At 42.3% G+C, this 22,949-nt stretch overlaps 1 protein-coding gene across 1 annotated transcript in view; it reads right to left on the bottom strand.

Annotated features, from left to right (window-relative positions):
- RNF150 (ring finger protein 150) overlaps positions 1-22,949 on the bottom strand; it is a 108,829-nt gene that overhangs the window by 16,500 nt on the left and 69,380 nt on the right. Inside the window, 3 exon segments of the mRNA XM_036383027.2 lie at positions 12,200-12,260; positions 12,262-12,411; positions 19,021-19,117. Of these exon segments, the coding sequence (XP_036238920.1) occupies positions 12,200-12,260; positions 12,262-12,411; positions 19,021-19,117 (308 nt within the window).

Genomic DNA, 22,949 nt, shown 5'->3' with positions numbered 1-22,949 from the left:
CTGATCTTCCCTGCAGCCTAGTCAATAGTTCCACTATCAGTAATGTATCTACAGCTATGGCCAGTTCTCTGACTGAGAAGGAACTCTGATCAAGACCCCCAACAGCAAAATGTGAATGTTTTCACACCTAAAAGTTCTAACTTCTCGCTATTTGGATAGTCTGTGCACTGGGAAGGTCTTTGTGTGCTGCCAGGTCTGTGGGTCAGCCTTTTGCAGAGGATGCACATTACTGAGACTGCTGCTGGTATTTATGGATTGGCAGGTAGGAGATGACATGGTCAGCTGATAGGATCTATAAGCCTCATGTTAATGGTACTAGCAGGAAAAGTAAAGCATATTTCTGCAGTCTGAAACAGCCCATAGTTTCCATCAGGAACACATCTACCAGGACTTCCTGAAAAGTTAAGCAAAACTGCCCAATTTAATTGGCCCATATATAGTTGTTCTTATGAGAAACACGTCTCTTTTCATTAGTTTAGAAATAATAAAAAAAAACCTAAACTAAGAGATTATAGCAAAACTTGTCCTTTTGGAAAAGTAAACATTTTTAATGTCCTTTGCATCTTCTTTAGGTTGCTTTCACTCTTTACTTAGAGGATTAAGCAATATTTTTTATCTAATCAAAGCATTCCACAGTAAAGAAAAATGAGCACATATAAACCCCATCATGAGCACATGAGATGAGGATTAAAGTATGACTAGGAGGTTTGTTTGGAACAGAGATGTCCAAAATGTTACTTGTGTCTTGTGGTAGGGCTAGTGCGCCAAATAAAATTCTAACAAGCTTGTCTGAGTACATTAATGCACATTCAGTGCACTCACAGAGAAGACATAAGTACAGAACAACAATCAAGAAAAGCTCTCATAAAGGAAGAGGTCAGCTGTTCATCCTGTATGTTAACTTTGGAAAATTTAAATCAGTTGATGCCAATCTCCTTTTAACTGGAACATTCCTCTGACAATCATGCAAGAGCTCAACATTTTTTTTTCCCATTAAAAATAAATCTGAAGTGCCAGGCCTGGCCCGTTACACACAAATATGGTCTGAAAAAATTTATGAAAATAGCTTCGTGTAAAGAAGAAAAAAAAAAGTATCAGCCCTTACAACAAGTGAAACCAAATTCACAAACTCGATTTAAAGAGTTCCAATTAATTTAATGGCAGTCTCCTCCTGATCCTGCGTCTCCTTCCTGCCTTCCTTTCTGTCCCAAATGAGCCCATATTAGAAAGAACATAGCACAGTTTTTCTTGACCTGAGGTCTGAAAGCAAGACTTCGGTCTCTCCAGCCTAAAGCAAGAGTGCACCCATGCTCCCTCCTCTTTTACCTGCTCCTTTTGCTTCCTTGCTCGTGGATAACACAAGTAACGTGACAAAACAGTGAGCTCCATTTGCTGGATTGCAAAATGCTGGGTGTGACAAAACCCAGAGAGGGGCAAGCAGGACAATAAGGAGTGAAACCAGCATTGAAGAGGGAACTCCATCTCACCTAGAGGACACTAAAGCTGGCTAAAGGGCATCAGACGATGATTTCTCATTTGCAAAGTGCCCTTGGAGCTTTGGGTCTGTTGGTATGAAATCCTGCAGGGACATCCACAGAAGCAGTTTTAGGGTATATAAATCTAGGGATGTTTAGCATTTCCCTTCAAATAAGCTTCCAGCCACAGTGTAATTTCAACTCAACAACTTCTGGCATGGGAAAATCCCCTCCCAAGCCCAGCTTTTATCAGGGATGCTTGCTGAAATGCTCATGGGAACACAGCAAGGCCAAACCCAAGACATCCATTTTCTGAATTTCTTCTTAGAGCAGTGGATGGGAAAGGTCAATTTAAGTTTCAACAAATTGCAGCTGGAATTTTACTAGAAAATATGTTCATTAGGTCACTTGGCTACCACCACTAGCATCAAGACGTCCCTAACATTCTACATGTGAAACTCAAATTCTAACAGAGTGACTTAAAACCACTGTTTGTCTGCATGAAAAACCTTTGTCTCTGTTTCAATTTTTAAAGTTATTCTATAGTCCTGTTCCTCCTTCTTTTGTCTTCTGAGCATTAACACTCCTTGGGGAGGCAGAAGAAGGAGTTTTTACCCGATATAATGATACCTCTCCTGAAAACTAAAAGTAACAACACCACTCTAGAAACCAACCAACCATCTAACTTCAAAAAACATAAATGCCTTTGCACTGTTCATTATTATTTCCCTTTGTTACACAACTGTAAAGTTAGAGTCAAAACTCTGTGGCATTAAGTTGGGTTTTAAGCCCTTTTGCCATTCCTTTTTTATTCAAGTTTCTTCACTTTCCACTCCTCTCATTGAAAAGTGGTCATGTCCAAGAGGTTCCCAGGCAGTTCCAGAACAACTTAGACCCCAGGAGCCTTTACAAAACACAAGATTAAAATATTGCTATATTTTTTATCTAGTCTGGAAAAAGGGTTCTTAGAAAACACAAGATTAAAAGATTGCTATATTTTTATCTAGTCTGGAAAAAGGGCTTTTAGAAGCTGAGTACCACTTGATAGTACTTTTTAAATTTTTACAAGGGAAGTGGTCTTGCATCTGTCAGTCACAGTCAACCAAAAACTGAAGGATTAATTTAGGAATAAAAGAGAGACAAAGGGCACTACTGCAATCACACATAATTGTTTCTGCCCTGTGGAATATACATTTAAAGCACTTTAACTTTTGAGGGTGAACAACTAAAACCACAACCTTTCTCCCAAACCTTTCCTCCAAAACTGTTGCCTTGGAAGTGCACTCTTAGGCTGCAGCCTTCTCCACAGCTGGAAACATGTTCCATCTCCCAGAACAGGCTGGTAGAGGGTCATTTTTCTACAATTTCCTTCTTTAAGGCTATTTTGGTCTTACAGATTGACAGGTATTCATGTGCAGAAAGACAATTCGCTGGTGCCCTTTCAAAATGCACTTACAGGGAAGTAATGAAGTTCAGCAACACCTTGGCTGAATTCAATATCCTGAGCACTTGGAGGCAAAATCTGAAGTCAGCTTTCTCATGCCTAGGTGACACACCACGATTGGTGGCTGTCTCCCAAAGAAACCTTAGCAGCTGAAAACACTTTTATAATAATGCTGGGTTATTTAATTACTGTGCAAGGAACTGGCAGATTTTAAACTCCTTTTGTGTGATTTCTTCCCCCCTGACTGAGAAGAGACAAATTAATAAATTTAGTAAAGCTATTTCAGCTAAGTGCTTTTCACATTGTGACTTGGCCTCTGGCACCCTTATTCTACACGTTTTCTATTCATTGTCCTTTAGGAGCATTTTTTCATTGATTTATAGCACTATGAGAGTGGAAAATAGAGCAAACATCCACAGAGGTCTCCAGGTAAGCTGTTTTGCACATTGTGTATATTAATTCATGGCTTAATTATTGCCACCCAACAGAGCCTATGTTCTTGCCTACTCCCTGAATGCCTCAGAAATGTTAACATGAGTTACAATGAAAAGAACAGTCAAATGTATTGGCAGTCACAATAAAAAGCCAGTTTGGGTGGATGTTCATTAATGCAACTCTGATGCTAGTGTGCACTGTGCTGAGTACAGCCTCACTGTATTCCCCAGGATATATTTATTCATCCCCAGGATATATTTTATCCAACCTTGCCATTGGAGTGGCAAAGATGGCATTTAGCTGGGCAAGAATACATCCACATGGGTCCTATGCTCAGCATCCCTAAATGGAAGGGCTTATACACCCCTCCCACTCCCAGGCAGGAGAAAATCCCCTAACATGCATGCCAGAAGTTGGATATTTCCTCTTGAATATTGGGCTTGACCTATTATCTTCTCTTGCAATCACTGCCATTTTCTATAAACACTCACAATCCAGTTTCTCCATCTGGCCTATCTCAAAGCATCAGCTTCAGGCAGTACCTTCACTTAGAATCGCCCACACCTAGAACAACAGAACGTCCAGGTACTAAGAACTTAATGAGAACTCTCACTTCTAGGTGAAGTGGCCTGCTCGCTGTTGCAACCCTGGAGGATCCCTAATTTCTGCAGGGGTTGGAGCAAAGTGAGAAGGACTGAGTTTTTTTGGTTTTTTTTGTTTTTTTGTTTTGTTTTTTTTTGTGTTAGGCTGAAATCCTGGAGTGCTAGAGACAGTATGTGAAAGTTTGAGCTGTTGCCCCTACAGGAGACTGGAGAAAATTTAGACCATAGCAGTTCTGGATGCTTCTTGCAGGCCAAACATCTCCTCCAAGACTGTTTTTCTGCCATACAAAAAACTATCACATAGTTACATGCTCACTTCCCCCTCCCTTTCACTTGATCTCATCTAAATGTAACTCTCATGGTTTTTGAGAAATCAGAATTGCTGGTTACAAGACAAGAACTTAAGATGTAAGCATGCACATAGTCCTTTAAATTCTTATGAGAAACCAGTCAGCTTCCTTGAGCAAATGATTCTGCTGCATGTTCACAGGCTCACAGCCTGGATGAATAAGGTGAAAAACATTGTGTACCAATGACTGGAAACATTTTTATCAGCAGAGCTCTTGCCTGACTTCTTTCATTTCAGTTACCTTCACTAGGGAGCACTAAGGTGAACAGACAGACACTCATGAAGCAATGCAGCCAGAACAAAACACATGCAAGCAGAACCGAGAGTGACTGCTGCAGGAATGACTTCTTGAGTACCTTCTGCACCTCAGCCTCTTGTTTTTACCTTCCAAGAGGCACAGCTGCCTTTTCATTGCCCTTTTCCCCTCACCAAATTTACAAGAGCTGTTTGCTTGCTGTGATCTGCTCTTACCTGTGAGGTTGCTGGAAGTGGGCCCATATCTGTGCATGCACTGGCTGATTCAGCACAGCCTGGCCCCAGCTGGGCTCTCTGAGCTCTGCACAGCACAGGTGAGCACTGCTTTTGCCTTGCCTGTCTGAAATGACAGCAGCAACCAGAGGCACCCTGGGCTTCTCCCCTTCCTCTGCCTGCCTTACTGCAGAACCACTGCTCTGCCATACTTCTTACTGTTTAGTTTCAGGTGCTGTCCCAAGCTGGATCCTTGTGTCTCCCATTTGGTTTTGTTTCTGAATTGATAAGGAAAAAATTCAGAATCAGAGTAGCACATTGTACCTTAAACAGCACTTCCTGATGATTTCAGTGGAGGCTTTTCCATAAAAACAGATGAGAATAAAACCTCAACAGACACTTACAAGTGTAAATAATCAAGTCAATTGTATGCAAGATACTGAACATCTCTTACAAGGCAAGGCTTTTTTGTCAAGCATAAATCAAAGAGATCAGCTAGTATTGAAGTCATCTGGTCTCTCTGCAGTTCAGACTCGTATTTCACTCTACATTGTCAATTTTGCTTTGAAAGCTTTCTTCTTCAGTGTTTCATCCAGACACCTGCTAAAGAGAGTGGAACACAGAGCAAGACACAAGCTGTGTCATCACTGGCCCAGTCCTCAGGTCCCCTTTTCCCCTGCACACACACAACACCCATTCAGAGCAACTGGGGATGGAACACCTAAGGACACACTTCTGCACCAGCACAGGGTGGTGCCTGGACCCTGACTGCTCACCAAGAGCCCACCAAAGCCACTCCATCTCTCTCCTCCTCATCTGTGCAGGGCAGATAAAACACAACAAAGGGCAAGTGGGTTGAGCTGAGGACAGGGAGAGATCACTCACCAATTACCATCAGGCGCAAAAGGGACTTGACTTGGGGGAAAAATAATTAATCTAACTTATCACCAAACAAATCAGAGTAAGGTAAGGAGAAATAAATCTTAAAACACCTCTCCTCAAAAACACCTTCCTCCCTTCTTTCTGGGCTGAACTTGACTCCCAGACTCTCTGCCTGTTTTCCCCCTGAGCAGCATAGGGGAGTGGGGGTTGCAGTCAGTTCATCACATTTCCTCTGCTGCTCCTTCCTTGTCAGGGGCAGGACTCCTCATACTCTTCCCCTGCTCCAACATGGGGACACTCCCATAGGAGGCAGGCTTCCAAACTTGTCCAATCTAAGTCCTTTCCACAGGCACAGCTCCTCACTAACTGCACCAGCATGGGTCCCTTCCACGGGGTGCAGTCCTGAAAATACAGGATGCTCCAGAGTCCTGGAGCTAGCTGGTATTGGCTCCACTAGACAACTAGCAGCTTCTGACAGAAGCCACCCATGTAGCCACCCTGCTACCAAAACAAGCAAACCAAACACCTACAGTCTTTACAGAAGCACTTGTCCTTCCTTAGTTTCATTGTCCTAGACAATAAACCCCTTATGTCTCTTGCATTCACTGAACATTAATAAAATGCTCAGTATATACTCAGATATGAGCATTCAAATGAGATTTGAAGCTTCATCCTTTCTTTGCCTAGTTGTTCATGATGATTTTTGAGCAAAATAGACAGCTGTGTAGGGTCCAGTTGTGATGGAGATAGCGTGCTTGCTTTTGGGAACACTGTTGTGAAAGCTGGCTTCTATGTTGCTCTCTCTTGTGCTCCACATTTCTTTCTTCCTACTGTACTGGCACAACAACTTCTGGACCAGAAAACTGATCCAAATGAAAGAAAAACACCAGGGAGAAATTGGCTGCCTTCTGGACCGGGCTTCCAAGGCAGCTACACAACATAAAAGCAACATGGAGGCAGGGAATGTAATTAGGGACAGACAGAGGCAAGCCAGGGACTGTCACAGACTTCAAATGTACAGGCAGACTTAAAAAACCGAGCTTTGATGACTGGAAGTGAGCACTGTCTTCTGTATCTCTTCCTAGACACAAATATTAAGCAATCTTCATGGCATCTGCAGCCTTTTTGGGACCCTAGGTTAGTCCAGACTGCTGTGAGTGCTTTTACCATGCCCTCTCACTGAGCCATATCACAGCTCCGTGGGGAAAAGGGACCTTACTGATCTGATGTCTTCATCCTTACTCTGTACACAGTGCCAATGGACACAGAAGATGTGAAACAGAAAACAAAAAAAATAAATTAGAATTTAAATTTCCTCCTTGATTCACAGCAGTTTTGTATAGCCCTTTTTGCAATTTTCTGTGCAGAAACACTTCGTATTTCACTCCTCAACATATGGAAAGAAGGAGCAGTTTTATAACACAAAAACTTAAGTGATAATCCAGAGCACATTTTCAGTGCCAGCTGTGTTTCACTTGGTGACTCTCAAACCACTGGTGCTATGTTGGCATCAGTGCTGGTCCCAAAACAATCAAGGAACTCAGATCATTGGAAGTTTTGATCCATAACAATTACTTAGTGCAATATCCCCACAAGATTTTAGCAGAGCCACCAGGACTTAGGTCACACGCCAGGCACATGGGACCCAATTGGCTCAGTCTTTAACTAGGTCCCAACAGTATTCTCTCTCTGGGACAGTATCAGAACTTGCTAATTCAAGTGTTCATAACTTGCTGCATTAACTAGTATCTAGGGAATTTTTCCACCTTTTCCTCCCCCCTTTACATTCCACCTCTAAAAACCCCACTATTCATAGCAAGGAGGAACAGTCAAGTGGTTACAAGACAAGAGTGGATCAGATTCTTATCATGCACTTTCATCCACTTCCAAAGGCTGACTATTCTTCACAAAGATATTTTAGACATACATACAGATCAAAATAATTACCTAAAAGTTATATTAATAGATTTAATGGAGAGCTATCAGAGAGATTTGAAAGGGTCCTAACAGTCATGATGAGCTGTACGTTGGCAGGGTTTTATGGAAAGAACAAAATGAGAGGCAGAAAAGGAACTCCTGATATTGTCTAGACTGCCCACACTGTTGTACAGTGTGCCACAGTCTGTGGACTTTGCAGGTGATATGACACCTTGGAGGAAAGTTTGTGGCTTTTCCCACTAAAAATCCTGCTCATGTGTGCAGTAGAATTATTTAGGGATCTCCCTCCAACTACAGAGATAGTACCAGTGGGATTTCTGAGGCCCTGTGCAGTGGGATGAGATACCCTGCTGAATGGACTATAAAAGCCTGTATAAACTGAAAAATGGGAAGTATTTATGAAGAGATAAACTTTACTGGCAAAGACAGTGCACATTATTTACTGCAGAAGTTAGTAAGTGCTTGAGGGAGATAAATGACCATGGATGCCATAAAAGAATAAAATCTAATAACTACTTTTCACCTGCCGGTGTCACCATACCTTAATATCTAGATGCTACTTTCCAAAACACTACCTTTTTTAACCATAGCATTCAATCCCAGCTAAGCCTGACCCAAAGAATATTACAATGGTCTCCTCAAATCTTAGATCCACCCTCTGAAGCTGGTGTAGCTCACAGCTCCTTCAAGTTCAGATCTTTGCCAAGCCCAGCTCACACTCATATCATATGTAGAGCAGGAAATCCCACATGCACTCAGATTTACAAAAATGTTAGCATTTTGCATAACTCACTACTAAAAATTAGGCACCACACATTGCTATGATGCATGATTGTAGAAAAAGATGCTTAGGTTGTCACCTGTCATATGCTCTGGAGAGCTGAAAAAGTCAGAGCAGTAAACTCAGCTGAGATGAACTCTTACGTATTTCACACTATTTCCCCCATCTACTCTCCCCCTTCTTGTTTTTCCCAAACGTCCAGGTTTTCATTTTTTCCATCAATACCTTTTCAGCAACCTTTAACAGAAATGACAACATGCTATCCCAGGATCCTACACAATATCCCACCACAGAGGGCAAACAGTCACTAAGACTAAATACTGAAGAGACTTTGGCTGTGGATATGCCCAAGAGACTTGATGAAGGCTTGGATCTTGCTAAAAGGCAGCTGAGAGAACCTGCTGGTCCATTTTTAAGTGCTCAGTGCTACTAAACAGGCGATTCTTGGTTTAGCAAGGAACCCTAGGGCTTAGTCCTGTCCAGATGTTCACAGTACAGCACATTTCCAAGGGTCCCACAGGTACCAGGAGCATGGGGAGCAAAAGGGAGAGAGAGAAGGCAGGATGTCTGGTTGAGCTCATGCACAGAGTAGGAAGGAAAGCACTGGCTGAGTTCCAGAAATTATAAATCTGGCCCCACTGAAGTAGGCAGGAGCTTTGCCACCATGGAGACAGAATTTTAGCCAATGTGAACAATACTCTGGGAATACCCTCCCTCCAGACACACTGTGGGAGGTCTTCTGGTTCTGAATAATCACTGGAAACACAGGAAGGGAAATTAAACCCAAACCAAGACAACAATACCAGAATGATTAATCAACAGGCAAAAAAGAACGTAACAACAATGAAGTGAAAAGTGTTGCAGAAGCTGGTGGAAAGAAAATGCCAAGTCCTTTACCTCCTGGACCACTGAACTTTTGTGAGGAACAAGGGATGATGCAAGGACTTGTGGTGCTGGGTGCAGGAGGCCACATCAAGGCTGCACTGGAGTCCTGGAGTCTGCCCAGATTCAATAACAAGGGGGGGAAAAAACTTGAAGTGCAGATTCAGCCTTGGAGTAGGCTGGCATCAGTAATGCTATATAGAGAGGCCAGGATCTAGCAACTTCAGCAAAGATTCCTGGGAGCAATCAGTGTCATCACTTACAAATAGCCAGGCAGGCTAGTTCACACAAAGGGCACGCTCAGCAAGCTCTGTGGTGTGCAGCTGAGCATTCTGAATATAAAGAACACAATAAAAAAGACATAATGCCTATAAAGTTCCATCTACTCTGACAGCTATGACCCAGTTATTTAGCCTACCCTTACCCTCTGATTTAGTTAGCATTGGGATTCATACCACAACTATATATAAGGCCCTGGATGTTTCCCTTTCACTGCCTTAAGAGTTCAGGCTGCCTACAAGGGCAAGTTCTACCTTTTAAACTGCCTGAACCCTCCAAATCCACATGAGGCAACTAGAGAGCCAAATTCCCGTAACTGCTGGAATTCAGCCCCCCCAACCCAAGACCTCTTCTTCGCTGCAGCTCTGCTGCAAAAAGGGACTAAGTGACTTTTCGGGAACTAACTGCAAAATGCACCAGGCTGGATGTGGTGATGACGGCAGGGAAAATTGCACACCCATCACTGACAAATATCCAAGTACTGCATTGCCCTTGAGATGAAAAATCCAGGTGAAGATTCACGTCTACACGTCAATGATGAATGAATGACGGCAGCCAACTAAGCATTAAACCAGATCCCCCTGAGTGCCTGTGTGACAACCACAGGATAGGCAGGCATACATTGGCTTTTGGAAGGTCCCAAGGTGCTTTGAGCTTTCCTCAGGCCTTCCTTCCTCTCAAAGCCACTGGAAAGGCCTGCTTTCCCCAAGAACACCTCCGACAGTGTGAGGTCTACAACCCTTACAGAGCTTGGGCCACTTTGCAGTTTTCCCTTCCTGTTCTATTCTCTTGCTCTCTGTCATGTAACCAGGAAAAAACCTCTTCTCACAGTCCTTCCCTGGGCGTGGCCAGTCTCTCCAGGTGATGATGATCTCCTGATGCTCTGTAGTTTGCTGTCTGTGTGCCTGGTCTTGGTGCAAGGTCCTTGTCCATGGGTTCTGCTGCCAGCTCCTAGGGATTGTCCAGTCTTCAGGTCTACTGTCCAACATTGTCAAAGGTAAGGGGAAAAACAGAGAGTAACGTGGAAAACAAAGGGCACCAAGACAAAATCAGGCATTTTTGTAGCCTCATGGTATTCTGCTGGCTCTGAGAAAGCTTTTCACCCAGTTACTTAACTGAGCTAGCAACTTGGAAAATGAATTAAAAACGTGTTTGGTCCTTCTGCAATCACTTGAAAGAAATCTGGAGGCAAGAGAGTGCCTGGAGAGTTACTGAGCTCTTGTGCTCACTGGCAGCCTCACCAGCATTGTTACGCCTGCTGAGAGACCAGAAGAGCTGCTTCTCAGCCTGACAAGATCCTGGGATGAAAAGCACAGACTGCTCCTCATGCTGGGCTTGGAGCCAGGCTGCTGGCTTTTCCCAGCATGTGTCACGCAGCTGTGTGTGTAAGGGGCACCCCACAGCCCTCCTTCCAAGCCCCAACAGTGTGAATCTTTCAGAGAACTGTGGGGCAAGGACCATTATCCTTAAGAGGACCTACTTGCTTCTGGAGTGCTAAAGGGCAGAGCAGAGACCAGCATTTAGCCCAGTCTTTATTACAATGTGATGCCATCTTTCCTTTGTTTTTACAATCAGCCTTAAATGCATTTCAAAACAATTATTGGAAGGAACAAAATGCCATCTTGTTCTGAACAGCTCTTGCTAGCACTCAAGGAGACATGAGAAAACTGAATGCCCCCAGACGGCAGCTGGCCATGGAAGATGGCTGGGATTAAAACCTTGCTGCTCACTCCTTGCTGAATCCAGAACTTAGACCATAAAAGGACCACATCTGAAATCTGAAATCCACAAAACAGAACATAAAAATCTGGGTCACCAGTATCTAAGGTCACAAGTCCAGTCTTTCTAGAAGTTATTTTCACTTCCATGACACTGGCATGACAACATGAAAGAAAATGGGATTATCAAGTCTCCCCACAGAGTAAGAAGAGTAATGTAAAATCATTTCAGCCTAGTACCATCTTGTGTCTCCTACCTTTTCACATAATATTATTACTTACCTTTTTTTTCATGCCCAGGCCCAGAGCAGTACCTAGACACCATTGAAAATGTCTATTTTTTCCAGAACTTACACCAACTCTATACACAAAACTTTTACCACATTCCTCTACCTCCCTTCAAGTATATCTGATTTTCTATAATAGTCTTGTCAATATACCCACCGGTATTAAACAGATAGGTATTTTCTACTTATCTGCTATTTTGCCTAAAAATGAGCATTTTGGACTAGCAGAGTCCTTATTCAAAATAGCTGACAAAATTTCTTTTAAACTGTCAGAAGGAGATTTTCAAGAGAGAACAAAATTTTTAGGAACAGAGAGACATGCAAACATTTTGAGAATTACTTGTTCAAATGGCACCACTTACACATGTGAAAACTAAAGACACCGAAAACACGTAAAACTCTGCTTTCGTTTTTGTACAAATCATCAGTGTTGTTTAACTGCACTCAGGCTTTCAAGCACAGCAACTCTGACCATCAGTCCAGTACCAGCAGAACACAAGATAATTAAATTTACTTACCCTCTAGATTCCTGCCGGGCTTAAAACAAGGCCATTGCTGCAATGAGGAGCCCTCAAAGGCTGCTCCCTAGATACGGGCTTTGTGGTTGGGGTTCCCAGACATTTATCTCAGTGCAAACCCTGCCAGAATTGGGAACTTACTGCTTGTTGTGAGGTTGCCCTCGCCAGGCTGGGGGAAGGAGTCCACGTCCTGGATGACTTGGCAGCACTCCTGCGCCGCGGGCCGGGGCGTCCAGGGCCACGGAGCTCTCGTTCACGGTAATGTCGCTGGCCCCCGTGATCTGGTTGGTCGGTGGGCCTCCTATGGATGCTTCCAGGTCTGGAGGTATATCATCCAGGCAATCTGCATTCGGCTAATTGGGGAAGAAAAAAGGAGAAAAAAATCGAGCTCCCACCTGATAAAAAGATTCGATTTACTTCTTACCTCTTCTTCAGATTTTTTTGGCCCTACTGCAGTATTGAAAATGACAACATACAACAAATAAACACACAGAGTTTGTCCTCATGTACTTAAACGTAACACAATCTGTTGGAAGAGAGACCCAAATTATGCCATGGAAATATTGAGTATTAAACTGTGTCACGTACAATTGCTAAACATTCTTATTTATACTTTTAAAAGGGTTTGGGAATGCGCACATTAAAAAAGTAACTCACTTACTGGTATGATCTGCTCAACATGGGCAAATAGCTGAATTAAATCACAAATGTATGCAGGAGCTGAAAGGGAACTATTCTATTTCTAATGATTATTATTTTTCTTAATATACATTTTACAGAGCCAGTATCTGAGCTTACAGGAATAAGAATTCAATAAGAACAGCGTATGGGTGCACCTATCTGTGTGGTGCAAAACTAGAAGCTAAAACTGCTTGTAAGACAAGTTTCTAAGCATCAAAATATCATCTTCACTAATACTATATCTCCTACAAAACACAATTATGAGAAAAGAAACAAGCAGACAAGAATGGGAAACTGAAGAGCATTTTTTGATTCACAGTCTTTCTTGCTATGTGAAGCAAGACCAGTGACAGAGGGACAGAGCAAGACTGAGCTGCAACATGCAGATGCCTTGTTAAGTTTGGAAAAGTTAACTGAAGTTGTTCCCATTTATCTTTATTCTCCAGGAACCAGACAGCTAGCCTGGATCAGTCACTTAGGTTTCCTCTAACTTCAGGGGTTTGAGGCATTTTTGCTGTGTGTTTCATGCCCTAACCCTAGGTATGAATTGCTCCCTCTGCCTTCCCTCTGCTCAGCACTAAGCAGAGACAGGGCCTAAGCTGCTAGACTGGAAAGCCAACATGCAAATGGCCAATGTCAGAGCAGGTGCACTCTGTTTGGTGGATCTGATGTTTTTCCTATGCTTAGTTGCCTCACATGCCAAGGCACTTTGGAAAACCTCACTATCTGCTTATCTCCAACAGCAGGCACCAAGAAACCAAGCAAAATATGATACAGCAAAGGCTTAAAGAGAGATTTAACTTGAAGCACAAGAGAAACCCCCTTGAATTCAAGCACAGTAGGTTACCATACATTTACTTTTTTTCCCAGAATCAGGAAATTAGCACGTTTTCTCTTTTTCTACATATTCCCTGTTTGATTCTTGTCACCTCTTAAGTATTTTTTCACAAGTGTTCCTAATGAAAACGACAGGCAACTTAAGCAGTCTTGTATCCACAAACTGAAGTTCAGAATGAAAACGAGAATTGTTGTTGTCTGGCTCCAGTGTTATCCACAAGCTGCAAGAATGCCTCAGACTTGGGATAAAAAAGGCACATTCAACTATACCAGGTGATAAAGAAACTCAGTGAATCTGTACTTTTGCAAGTGAAGTACAATCACTTATATGTAGGACAGGGACCCAAAACTCTCCCTTAAATCTATTACTCTTTCCCTCTCTCTTAGCTATCATAAAACAATGCTTTGAGAATTTAATTTTCAATTTACTTCACCTTTGATGGCAGTGTATATTAAAAACAAAAGGCCTATTTTCCTTTCTCCTATAGGAAAAATTATTTCAATTTTTCAGGGGACCAGTTGTCTGTCTTCTGCTCTGATTCCATTTATTCCTAGAATGGGGTTTTATCACAAACTTTTATACCTTTTAAAGAGGGGATTATAACCGAAAGTCAAACCAAACATTAAAGATAGAAAAATAATATTGCTTGAGATTAAAATATCTCTTGACTCCTGAATCATTATAATTGAATAAATGCCCAAAACTAAGCAGCATGCTATAAAACCATTTATATTAAATTCTGATCAGAAAAAAAAAAAAACCCAAACCGTTTTGGCTTTGGCTGCCAGAGTGACCCAGATACGGTTGCCAAGTTTAATTACATTGGTTCCACTTGAGCCCTGCATATAAGTGCTTTGAGAGCACAATTCCACTAAAGTCAAGGGAAAGCTTTGTATTGGCTTCAGAGGGTTTGGCTAAGGCTCTTAGTGAATAGCTTAAAGCCACACAATCTGCTGCCAAAAATGCAGCTGACTGCATATCCAGCAGATGTTTGCAGGACAGAGGGAGAAGCAGAGGGAAACTATTTAATATGATATGATTGTCCCAAGAGCAAGACAGACCTTTGAAAGACACTTTCACTGGTAATCCTTTTCAAATACTGTAGGTGTAGTCTGAGCTGGGTTTGCCAGCCAAGAGTGAAAAAGGTCAGGCCAACCATTTGCTAGTAGATAGTTAATAGCCTTCTGGAGGTGCAGAGCACTGCAGAGAAAAGTGGAGGTGTTGGGGTGCTCAGCTGCTGTTGCTCTATTTCTAGAGTCCCACAGTGTTATTATCAGATTTCTGAAGTCCATACCTCCTTGGTGCATTCTTATGGCTGCAGAGCTTCTCAGCACAGACTCCTTCTGCTGCATGCTGTCCTCTCTGCCAGTTCAGAGCTCCTCCAAGGCTCTCCCTGACTGGCCAACCCGCCCCCTTTTATCCCAGTTCTCTTCATTGGTCGCAGCTGCAGCCCAGTTAAGGGACATCGCAGCTGCAGCCCATCAGGGACAACCAGGGACCTCCCAGGGCAAAGCCTCTATACAGATATTCAAGTACAATACATTTCCTCTACTACATTTCCCCCTTTTCTTTTACTTACAGAACCAGGTTGTACATAGAGATATTTAAATGATATTCAAGTACAATACTTCAAGTACAATACATACATTTCTCCATGACTCCAAGGCCATGTACAACACACATAGCTCCTTGCTCAAAGGCCACACTCTTTCACAGCTCCCTGACCCAAAGGCTATCATCTCTTGCAGCTCTTGGCTGCCTTATCTTCTACCAACTATCACATCAGGGTCACCAATTGTTGTTGTCCTTTTCTAGAGTCCCACACTGTTGTTATCAAACCTCTCAAGTCCCATACCTCCTTGGTGTGCTCTTATGGCTGCAGATCTTCACAGCACAGACTCCTTCTGCTACAAGTTGCACTTTCCTGACATGACTCACGCAGAGCTCCTCCACAACACCCCCTGACCTGCCAGCCCACCCCCTTTTATCCCAGTTCTCTTCATTGGTCACAGCTGCAGCCCAATTAAGGACATGGCAGCTGCAGCCCATCAAGGACAATCGGGATCTCCAGGAGTAAAGCCTCTATACAGATATTCAGGTACAATACATTTCTTCTACTATACTCAGCTACTGTGAAAATGAGTGCAGGAGTTTTGGTGCCCCACAGTTGCCTGGGGAATCTAAGCTTAGGGCAGATCATATTTGAAGTCTCTATTACAAAGTAAATGCAGAGTTTAGTTGTGAATTGAATTGAAACATTTAGATATTTGGGATCTAACCAATCTTTCCTGGAAAATCCAAAGTCTTCCTGCTAAATGAAGCACAATATATCCACAGACATGCAAGCCAGGTCTTTAATAACAACCATAAGAGAAACATGCAGCTGGCAGGAAAAAAACCCCACAGCCTGTCTAGGGTAAGATTTCCTCATTCATCCCATTGTAAAAGCCTGCAAAAGGGCTTTGGCAAATTTGCACCCAAGTCTCCCATCAGAGGCTGATGCCTGCCTAAGGCTTTTTTCTTCTTTTGTGTGTGGAAATTTCAGCTAAGAGGGCTCAGCAAGACTCAAGAATGTGGTTAGGGAATGACATTTTCCTTTATCCACTCTACAGAAATGTCTGCCACCTTTCACTGAGACGCCCTAGAACTTTACAGGTTCTTTGAGGGCATCATCTTTTCCCAAAGCAGCCTATGGACACCTGGCTAAGTGATGAGTCTCTAAAAACACCAGTTCATGTGTGCTGGTGGCTTTTTTGTCTCATGGGAGCACCAGAAAGCAAACCTCAGGAATGACATCCACCCTGGGCTGTCCTCAGCTGGTGCTGGGCAGTGAGAAGGGGGAGGACAACACGAAATCTGTGCAGGTGGAAAAGAGGTCCTGGGAGCTGAGCAGGAGCTCAAAAGGACACAGGTTGGGCAGGAGTGGTTATGCAGAGGAGAAGCAGGAGAGAGCAAAAGGTGGGAAGGAACAAACAAGAGTTGAGGTGTATTTCAGAAAGAGAAGGTAGAAAAAAGAGAGGAAGAGGAGCAACTGATAGCAGTATAGGAATTTTTAAGCCTCAAGCTACCAGATGCTCTTATACCTCCACTTGCTTTGCTGTGGAAAGGCAGGAGGAAATCTGACACAAAGGCTACCATCCACTCCAATTTCCCATGGACAGCAGCTCCTGCTCTAAGTCACTTGGAGGATAAGACTCTCCATCCCTTCATGTACATATCCAATGATCCATGTACACCAACATGCTTCCTCCAAGAGATGAAGAGGGCTGTTTTCAGCTTGTTGTCTTAGAACACCTACAGGAAATTTTTACAGAATAAAATCCCCTAAAAAATAGAATAAAATCCCCTAAAAAAAAAAACTTTGCTAGTGGAACATTAACATCCAAGTGCTTTATTTTTAGTGTTAAGACAGACCGACACTAAAGCTGATTTGGAAATCTTAATTTGAACCAGTCGTTCATGTAAGTTACAGCAGCATCTTTAATTATATGCTCAGTACAATTATTTCCAAAGAAGCTCCATGCAGAAAGCTCTCAGTGAGGAGGCAGGATAGTTCCCTGTTCTGCTGTACTGTACAACAGAAGAAAGGGAGCTATGAGAAGGAAACAGTGGCTGAGGAAATGTAATGGTGTTCCAATTATTCCTGGCAATTAGGTACTTCTACACCTGCCACTACAGAGCTGTCATAGGCAGTGAAATCCAGCCATGTAAACCAAAACTTCTACACATGGCCTCTGGGCATGTTTTTTGTTCCACTAGCTGTGCCCAGCCTCAAACAGCCTGTGGACATGCTTAGCCTTCAGCAGCAGCCAGTGAGGCCAGTGACAGCCGTGTTCCGGGTGTAAATTCTAACAGCATGAAACTTTCTGGGAAGCCTTTAACATCTCACTGCAGGCCTCCAGAAAGCATTGCTCTGGTTTGCCTATATGCCCTGATTATGGAGCTGGACAAAGGGCACATTAATGAAGTGTTTGGACAGAAATGCGAAGGGGCCAGTGTGAGAGCAGCAGCGGTATGTGCTGTGGGATGCACAGGGAAGCCAAGGAACAATACACTGGGGAGGGAGAAGAGGTGTCAGAACCCGGGGTAACTGCTCGTGGCAGGCCTGTGAGCTGAGATAGAACCTAAGGAAATATTTCTGTATTTAAGCCTAGGTCAGAGATGTATTTGAGCCATCAGCAGAGATGCTGAATGGCAGAGCTAGCCTTCATTTGTGTATTGAAGCCTTCATTTGTGTATTTAAGCCTTCATTTCTGTATTTAAGCCATCAGTGGAGATGGTGAATGGCAGAGCTAGCCTTCATCTGGGCTTTTCATCCTAGACCCTGATTTAACAGCTACATCACCACTAAATATATTAAAGACAATATACACAATTAGCAGAAAAAGCAGCCAAACTGTTTTGATGCATTACCCTAGCTACAATGCCCTCCTTCTTTTCTCCCACTTGCATGTTTTCAGTTTGGATTATATTAGGTTTATTAACATATCTGCCTGCAACCTGCTTCCTAGTCTCCATGAAACTGATTTCTCTGAGAATGGCTATAGCAGCTCCCCAGTATGTTCACGTGAACTATTTTACTTTATAGAGCTCCTTCCAATGCGAACTGGTGCATCACTGACTGAAACTTGGGGGGCTATTTACAGCACCTGGTAATGCATCAGCTGAAGGGGTTTCAGTACTGAACTCCAGGAGCCTTGCACAGTGGGGGAGAGTGACTCACTCCTGCCCTGAGCTCCGTGATGGCTCCAGTTGGGAACGTGGATGGCAGACAGGGCACACACCATCTGAATGCAAACACGCCACTGACAAAGATCCATTACTTTGGCGGTCTCTAACCACATTTGAATGTTCCAAATAACAAAGAGCTTAACAATTTCTTGTATGTCATGTGCTCCACCACATGCTTACTAACTGGGAGAAATGGCCCTTAACTGGAATTAGGAGTACAGACCTTACTCCAGATAGACTTTAAGAGAAATCTGACAGAAAAAGGACTCGCTTCCCCAGAATGAGCACTTAGTTGTCCTTGGTGAGTATAGCAGACAAAACTTTATTTGCAGACTTTCTACTTTCAGATTTGAACCGAGGGCATGATTAAAAAAATAAATAAAGCCAGTCCTGAAAGCTATGTGAAAGATTCTATAAATCCACCAAAACACCAGTGAACAATCTTCTGCTTCACCAAGCAGGCAGCCGCAGACACACAAATCCCAACAGCCAACCAATGCCCATACACATGCTCTTCCTTGCTAATACTAGTGGGGTGCAGGACAGAGGGAGAGTCAGACATTTCCAATTGTGCTTCCCTTAATAAATCAATTAATTATTCAATAATATGGCGAAAAGAGGAAGAAGGGAACAGACAGGCAAAGGCTAGGGATATGCTCAGGTGGCTGGTGTTCCCCTTCTGCCCTGATGGGCTGCTCTGCAGAGTGCTTACCGGAATCCCTAGAGCTTTTAGAATATTCATTTTACACATCGGGCAGGTACGATGGTCTAGCAGCCAGGGGTCTACACAGGACTTGTGGAAAAGATGCCTGCAATGAAAACCAGGATATCTTAATTCAAATGCACCACAGCACAATTTACCACTTAGTACCAGATGATTGTGAATTCTTTTAAGCGAGAATGTTTCAGCTGGTGCAGTTTGTGACCTCTTCAAGGACTGCAGAACTAGGTCCTATGCACATAAGGCTAAAATGATTCCTGCAGCAACTCAAGCACATGTGCACATTTCAATGTGTTGGGAATAGAAGATGTACATACTTAGAGACTTAGGGAAAATACACAAAATGCATTAGCAAACCCGATAAATGTTAAAGGCTGCCAGTAAACAAAAGCTGCTTGCTGGAAAAGGTCAAAATCATGTTAGTTTTTCTTAATAGTTCTACAGACAAACCTGATTATACATAATTTAAATGTGAAGCCATTGAGAGTCTAGTATTTTTCAGGATAGAGGCATAAAGAAATAAACTGAATTAGAAAAAAACAACTTTGCATTTAAACAGAAAAACCAGTACAATGCATTCATAAGTATTCTCCCTGACTTCCCTGCTCTTTAGAAGCTGCCCATCAGAGAGAGCTCCTACACAATCCCCTGAAGGAATTGTTGTTAATCCTGTTCTGAGTCTGAAGCACCTACCTGAGCCCTGTAGCTGCTGGGCACCACTTTTCCTAGACATTAATCAGGTGGAGCACCTGAAAGTTTCTTATTTAGCTTTGCCTTTAACAAACTGATAATGACTGTAGGGATCTTTAGTGCCTGTACCTGGCAGACTGTATTCCCTCTTGAGAGCATATTCTGTTACCAGGAATACAAGAAAACATTTCTTCACCCAAAGGGTGGTCAGGCACTGGAACAGGCCACCCAAGGAAGTGGTATCTGGTTTGCTTGAGTTTGTTAGTTCAATGTTAATTCATTATGTCTTACCTTTCAGCTACATGAGATAATAATGAAATTGTTGTTAGTGATAGGTTTCTTTAATTATATAATCAAATTCATATATACTCTTACTGGCAAACATTTGAAGCACGTTTGTGCAAAAATAATCAGTCCATTTACAAAACCTGAGATATTTATTAATCTCTCAGAAAAGAAAACAGATTTCCAAAATCTGTTTAGAATAAAAAATACATAGTTTCCACCAAGACATTTTACCATGGACCAAAAAATTCCCTTTTGTTTTCAATTTCCAGCTTTGAAAGCCTCAGTCAAACTGGAGTTCATATTAGAGAATTTCATGATGTTTGTTCATCATCAAAAGCTTGGAACACTTTCATGCCTTAAAGACTTTAAAATCTGAAGTTCAGTGCTCCTAAAGTTGGCTTCAAAAACAATATTCTAAAATAAATCCTACCAATGCCAAGTAATTTAAAAACATGACAGATCTTGTCACTTTGCACATCTCAATACTAATTTAGCGCAGTGTATTATGGCTCCATTAATTTCAGATTTAATATGTACTACAGAGGGAACTTGATTATTTGACAGAAATCCACAGAATAATGGAATGCTACTGAAAATCAGATGAAGATTTGCCTTTTAAAAATTTTTTACTGCATTATACGATTAGAGCTCTTATAATATCTGTTTTGAACATGTAACCATTTGTGCAGAAAAGCAAGGTGGCAGGCTTTGCAGATTTGGATTTGAAAGTTTATTAGGTATAGCACTCTGTACATGCTTATGGCATTCAACTAATTGTCAATTGTTTTATGTTCCAAATTCAAGCAAAAGAAACATACTCAGCATAAAGTATGATGAGAGCAACTGCAGCATTTCACTGTCCCCTGGTAAGACAAAGATGTAAAAAGATCAACTGCAACAAAAATCCCTCCCTTTGCAGTTCTGACTGATGCAAGTTTTAAATGGAAAGAGACGATGGAGTCATCGTGGGGGATTTCAGAAGTAATGACCCAAACAGGAAAACAGTAAGAGATGTTTCAAGCTCAGGCTCAGGACATGGCTTTGACAATCAAAGTCAAATCTAGAAAAAAATACAGATTTTTTTCCCTATTGTGTGCAACCACATTCATTACAAAATGATGTTGATTTGAAAAGTTTCTCAAAAGAACTGCAATTGATGAGTTGACAGAGAGGAAGGCGAGATGCTGTCACAGCCTCAAAAGGATTTTTATAAGGGAAAGGAAACAACTATTCCCCACCTCTCCCAGGGATGAGAAGCACAAAGATGTTGTTTAAACTGCAGCAAGTGAGATCCAGGTTACACAATAAGAAAGGCTTCACCACAGTCAAGGGAATGAAGCAGCACAATAAATTCCCAGGGGGTTTGCAGCCCTCATCCCGGGAGACTGCAGAGTGTGTTGGAAAAAGCTGCCAAGAACGACGTGTGCGTGCCAGGGCCCCTGTGCTGCTCCAGAGGTGCTGCCTGCCCTGGGATCCCTCCTGCACTCCCCTGTGGCTGCACGGGGCTCAGCTCACAGAGCACAAAGCAAAAGAACCTCAAAGTCCCAGAGCATTCCATTTACTGCTATCTAAATAGCACTTCACAGTTTTTTAACTGGACGTTGCTTTTGCTCGAAATGTATGTGTGGTTTTTTTTAAAGATGCAATTTTAATCATACAAGGAAAAAAAGATCATGTTGCACTCAGTCCAAAATAATAATAATAATAATAATAATAATAATAATAATAATAATAATAATAATAATAATGATGATGCCGATGATGATTATTTTCGTACAACTATTGTAAAGTGTTCAGCTTGCCAACAATTTTGAGAGGCTTTTTTTCCAGATTAAGGGAAACTATTCTCCTCCCAGCTTCCACTCCTAGTCTCACCTATGCAGAAAGAGAGGTACATCCCTGATAACCCCAAGAGCAACAGTTGCCTGGATTAGACCTAGGGCTGAAGTAAAGGATTTAGAATTTTTGTGAGACTGAGTAGCACTGTAGTATCCAACAAGAAGGTTTGAGATTTTGGGGGGTGCATGTACAGTATTATTTGCTTCTGAGAAGGACAAAAGAAGATGATGAGGGTGAGAGGAAGGAATCAAAGGGAAGAATGTGTGTGACGAAATAATTTTCACAGGAAGCTAATAAAAAGAGAAAGCAGGAGTGAAAACTGAAATCACAGTTGTTCATGGAGTGAAGTTTCAGGGAAAAAGAATGAGTTGGAACAAGGTCAGAGAATGTGTTTGTTTGTGAAAGAAATGAAACGGCAAAAACAAGAACCTATGAGGCACTCAGCAGAGTTAAGGCTGAAAGAAATGCCTTGCCTCTCTACAGAAGTTCAGTTAAGTTAGTAAAAGTTCAGTAAAAGGCACACACTGGGAGCAGCAGGACCAGTACCTTCTCCAAAGCTAGAGCTGAAAAGGCAATGGTGTTTTGAAACTGGAGATGGAAGATAAACAGAATGAAGTAAGGCTGTGACAAGAGATGCCACTCCAGGAACAATGAACTCGGCTACATCTGATCTTGTGTCAGTGCCCTTAAAGACAACTTCAGACATGTTTGCTTCCATTAAACTTAAAACCAGCTGCAAGTCAACACTTTTTACTTTTATCAAGTGTCATTCCTTATTTATTTAATACACTCTGCAGAGTGAAGTTTATTACTTCAGTCAGCTGTGGGAGCTACCTGATGAAGACACAGGGGAAGAAGCACGAGTTCACTTGTAATTCTCCTCCGAGCTTTCCAGAGTGGGGTACATAAAAACAGCTATCCAGAGCCAGCAGAAAAGAGAGGACATTTGGGAAAACAGCCCAAGTCCTAGTAAACATGTATATTTTTTTACTTCAGAGCTCGTCCACTGCTATACTGGAGGTTTAATGAGGTTCCCATGTTAGAAAATGCACACGGCTTAACTGAGGATACTGGAGCAGGCAAACTACAGAGTCTGAAGGTCT

The sequence above is a fragment of the Molothrus ater genome, chromosome 4 (assembly GCF_012460135.2).
Source record: "Molothrus ater isolate BHLD 08-10-18 breed brown headed cowbird chromosome 4, BPBGC_Mater_1.1, whole genome shotgun sequence".
Classification (NCBI taxonomy): Eukaryota; Metazoa; Chordata; class Aves; order Passeriformes; family Icteridae; genus Molothrus; species Molothrus ater.
The sequence above is the reverse complement of the archived record's forward strand: the minus strand, read 5'-3'. Positions and strand labels throughout refer to the sequence as shown.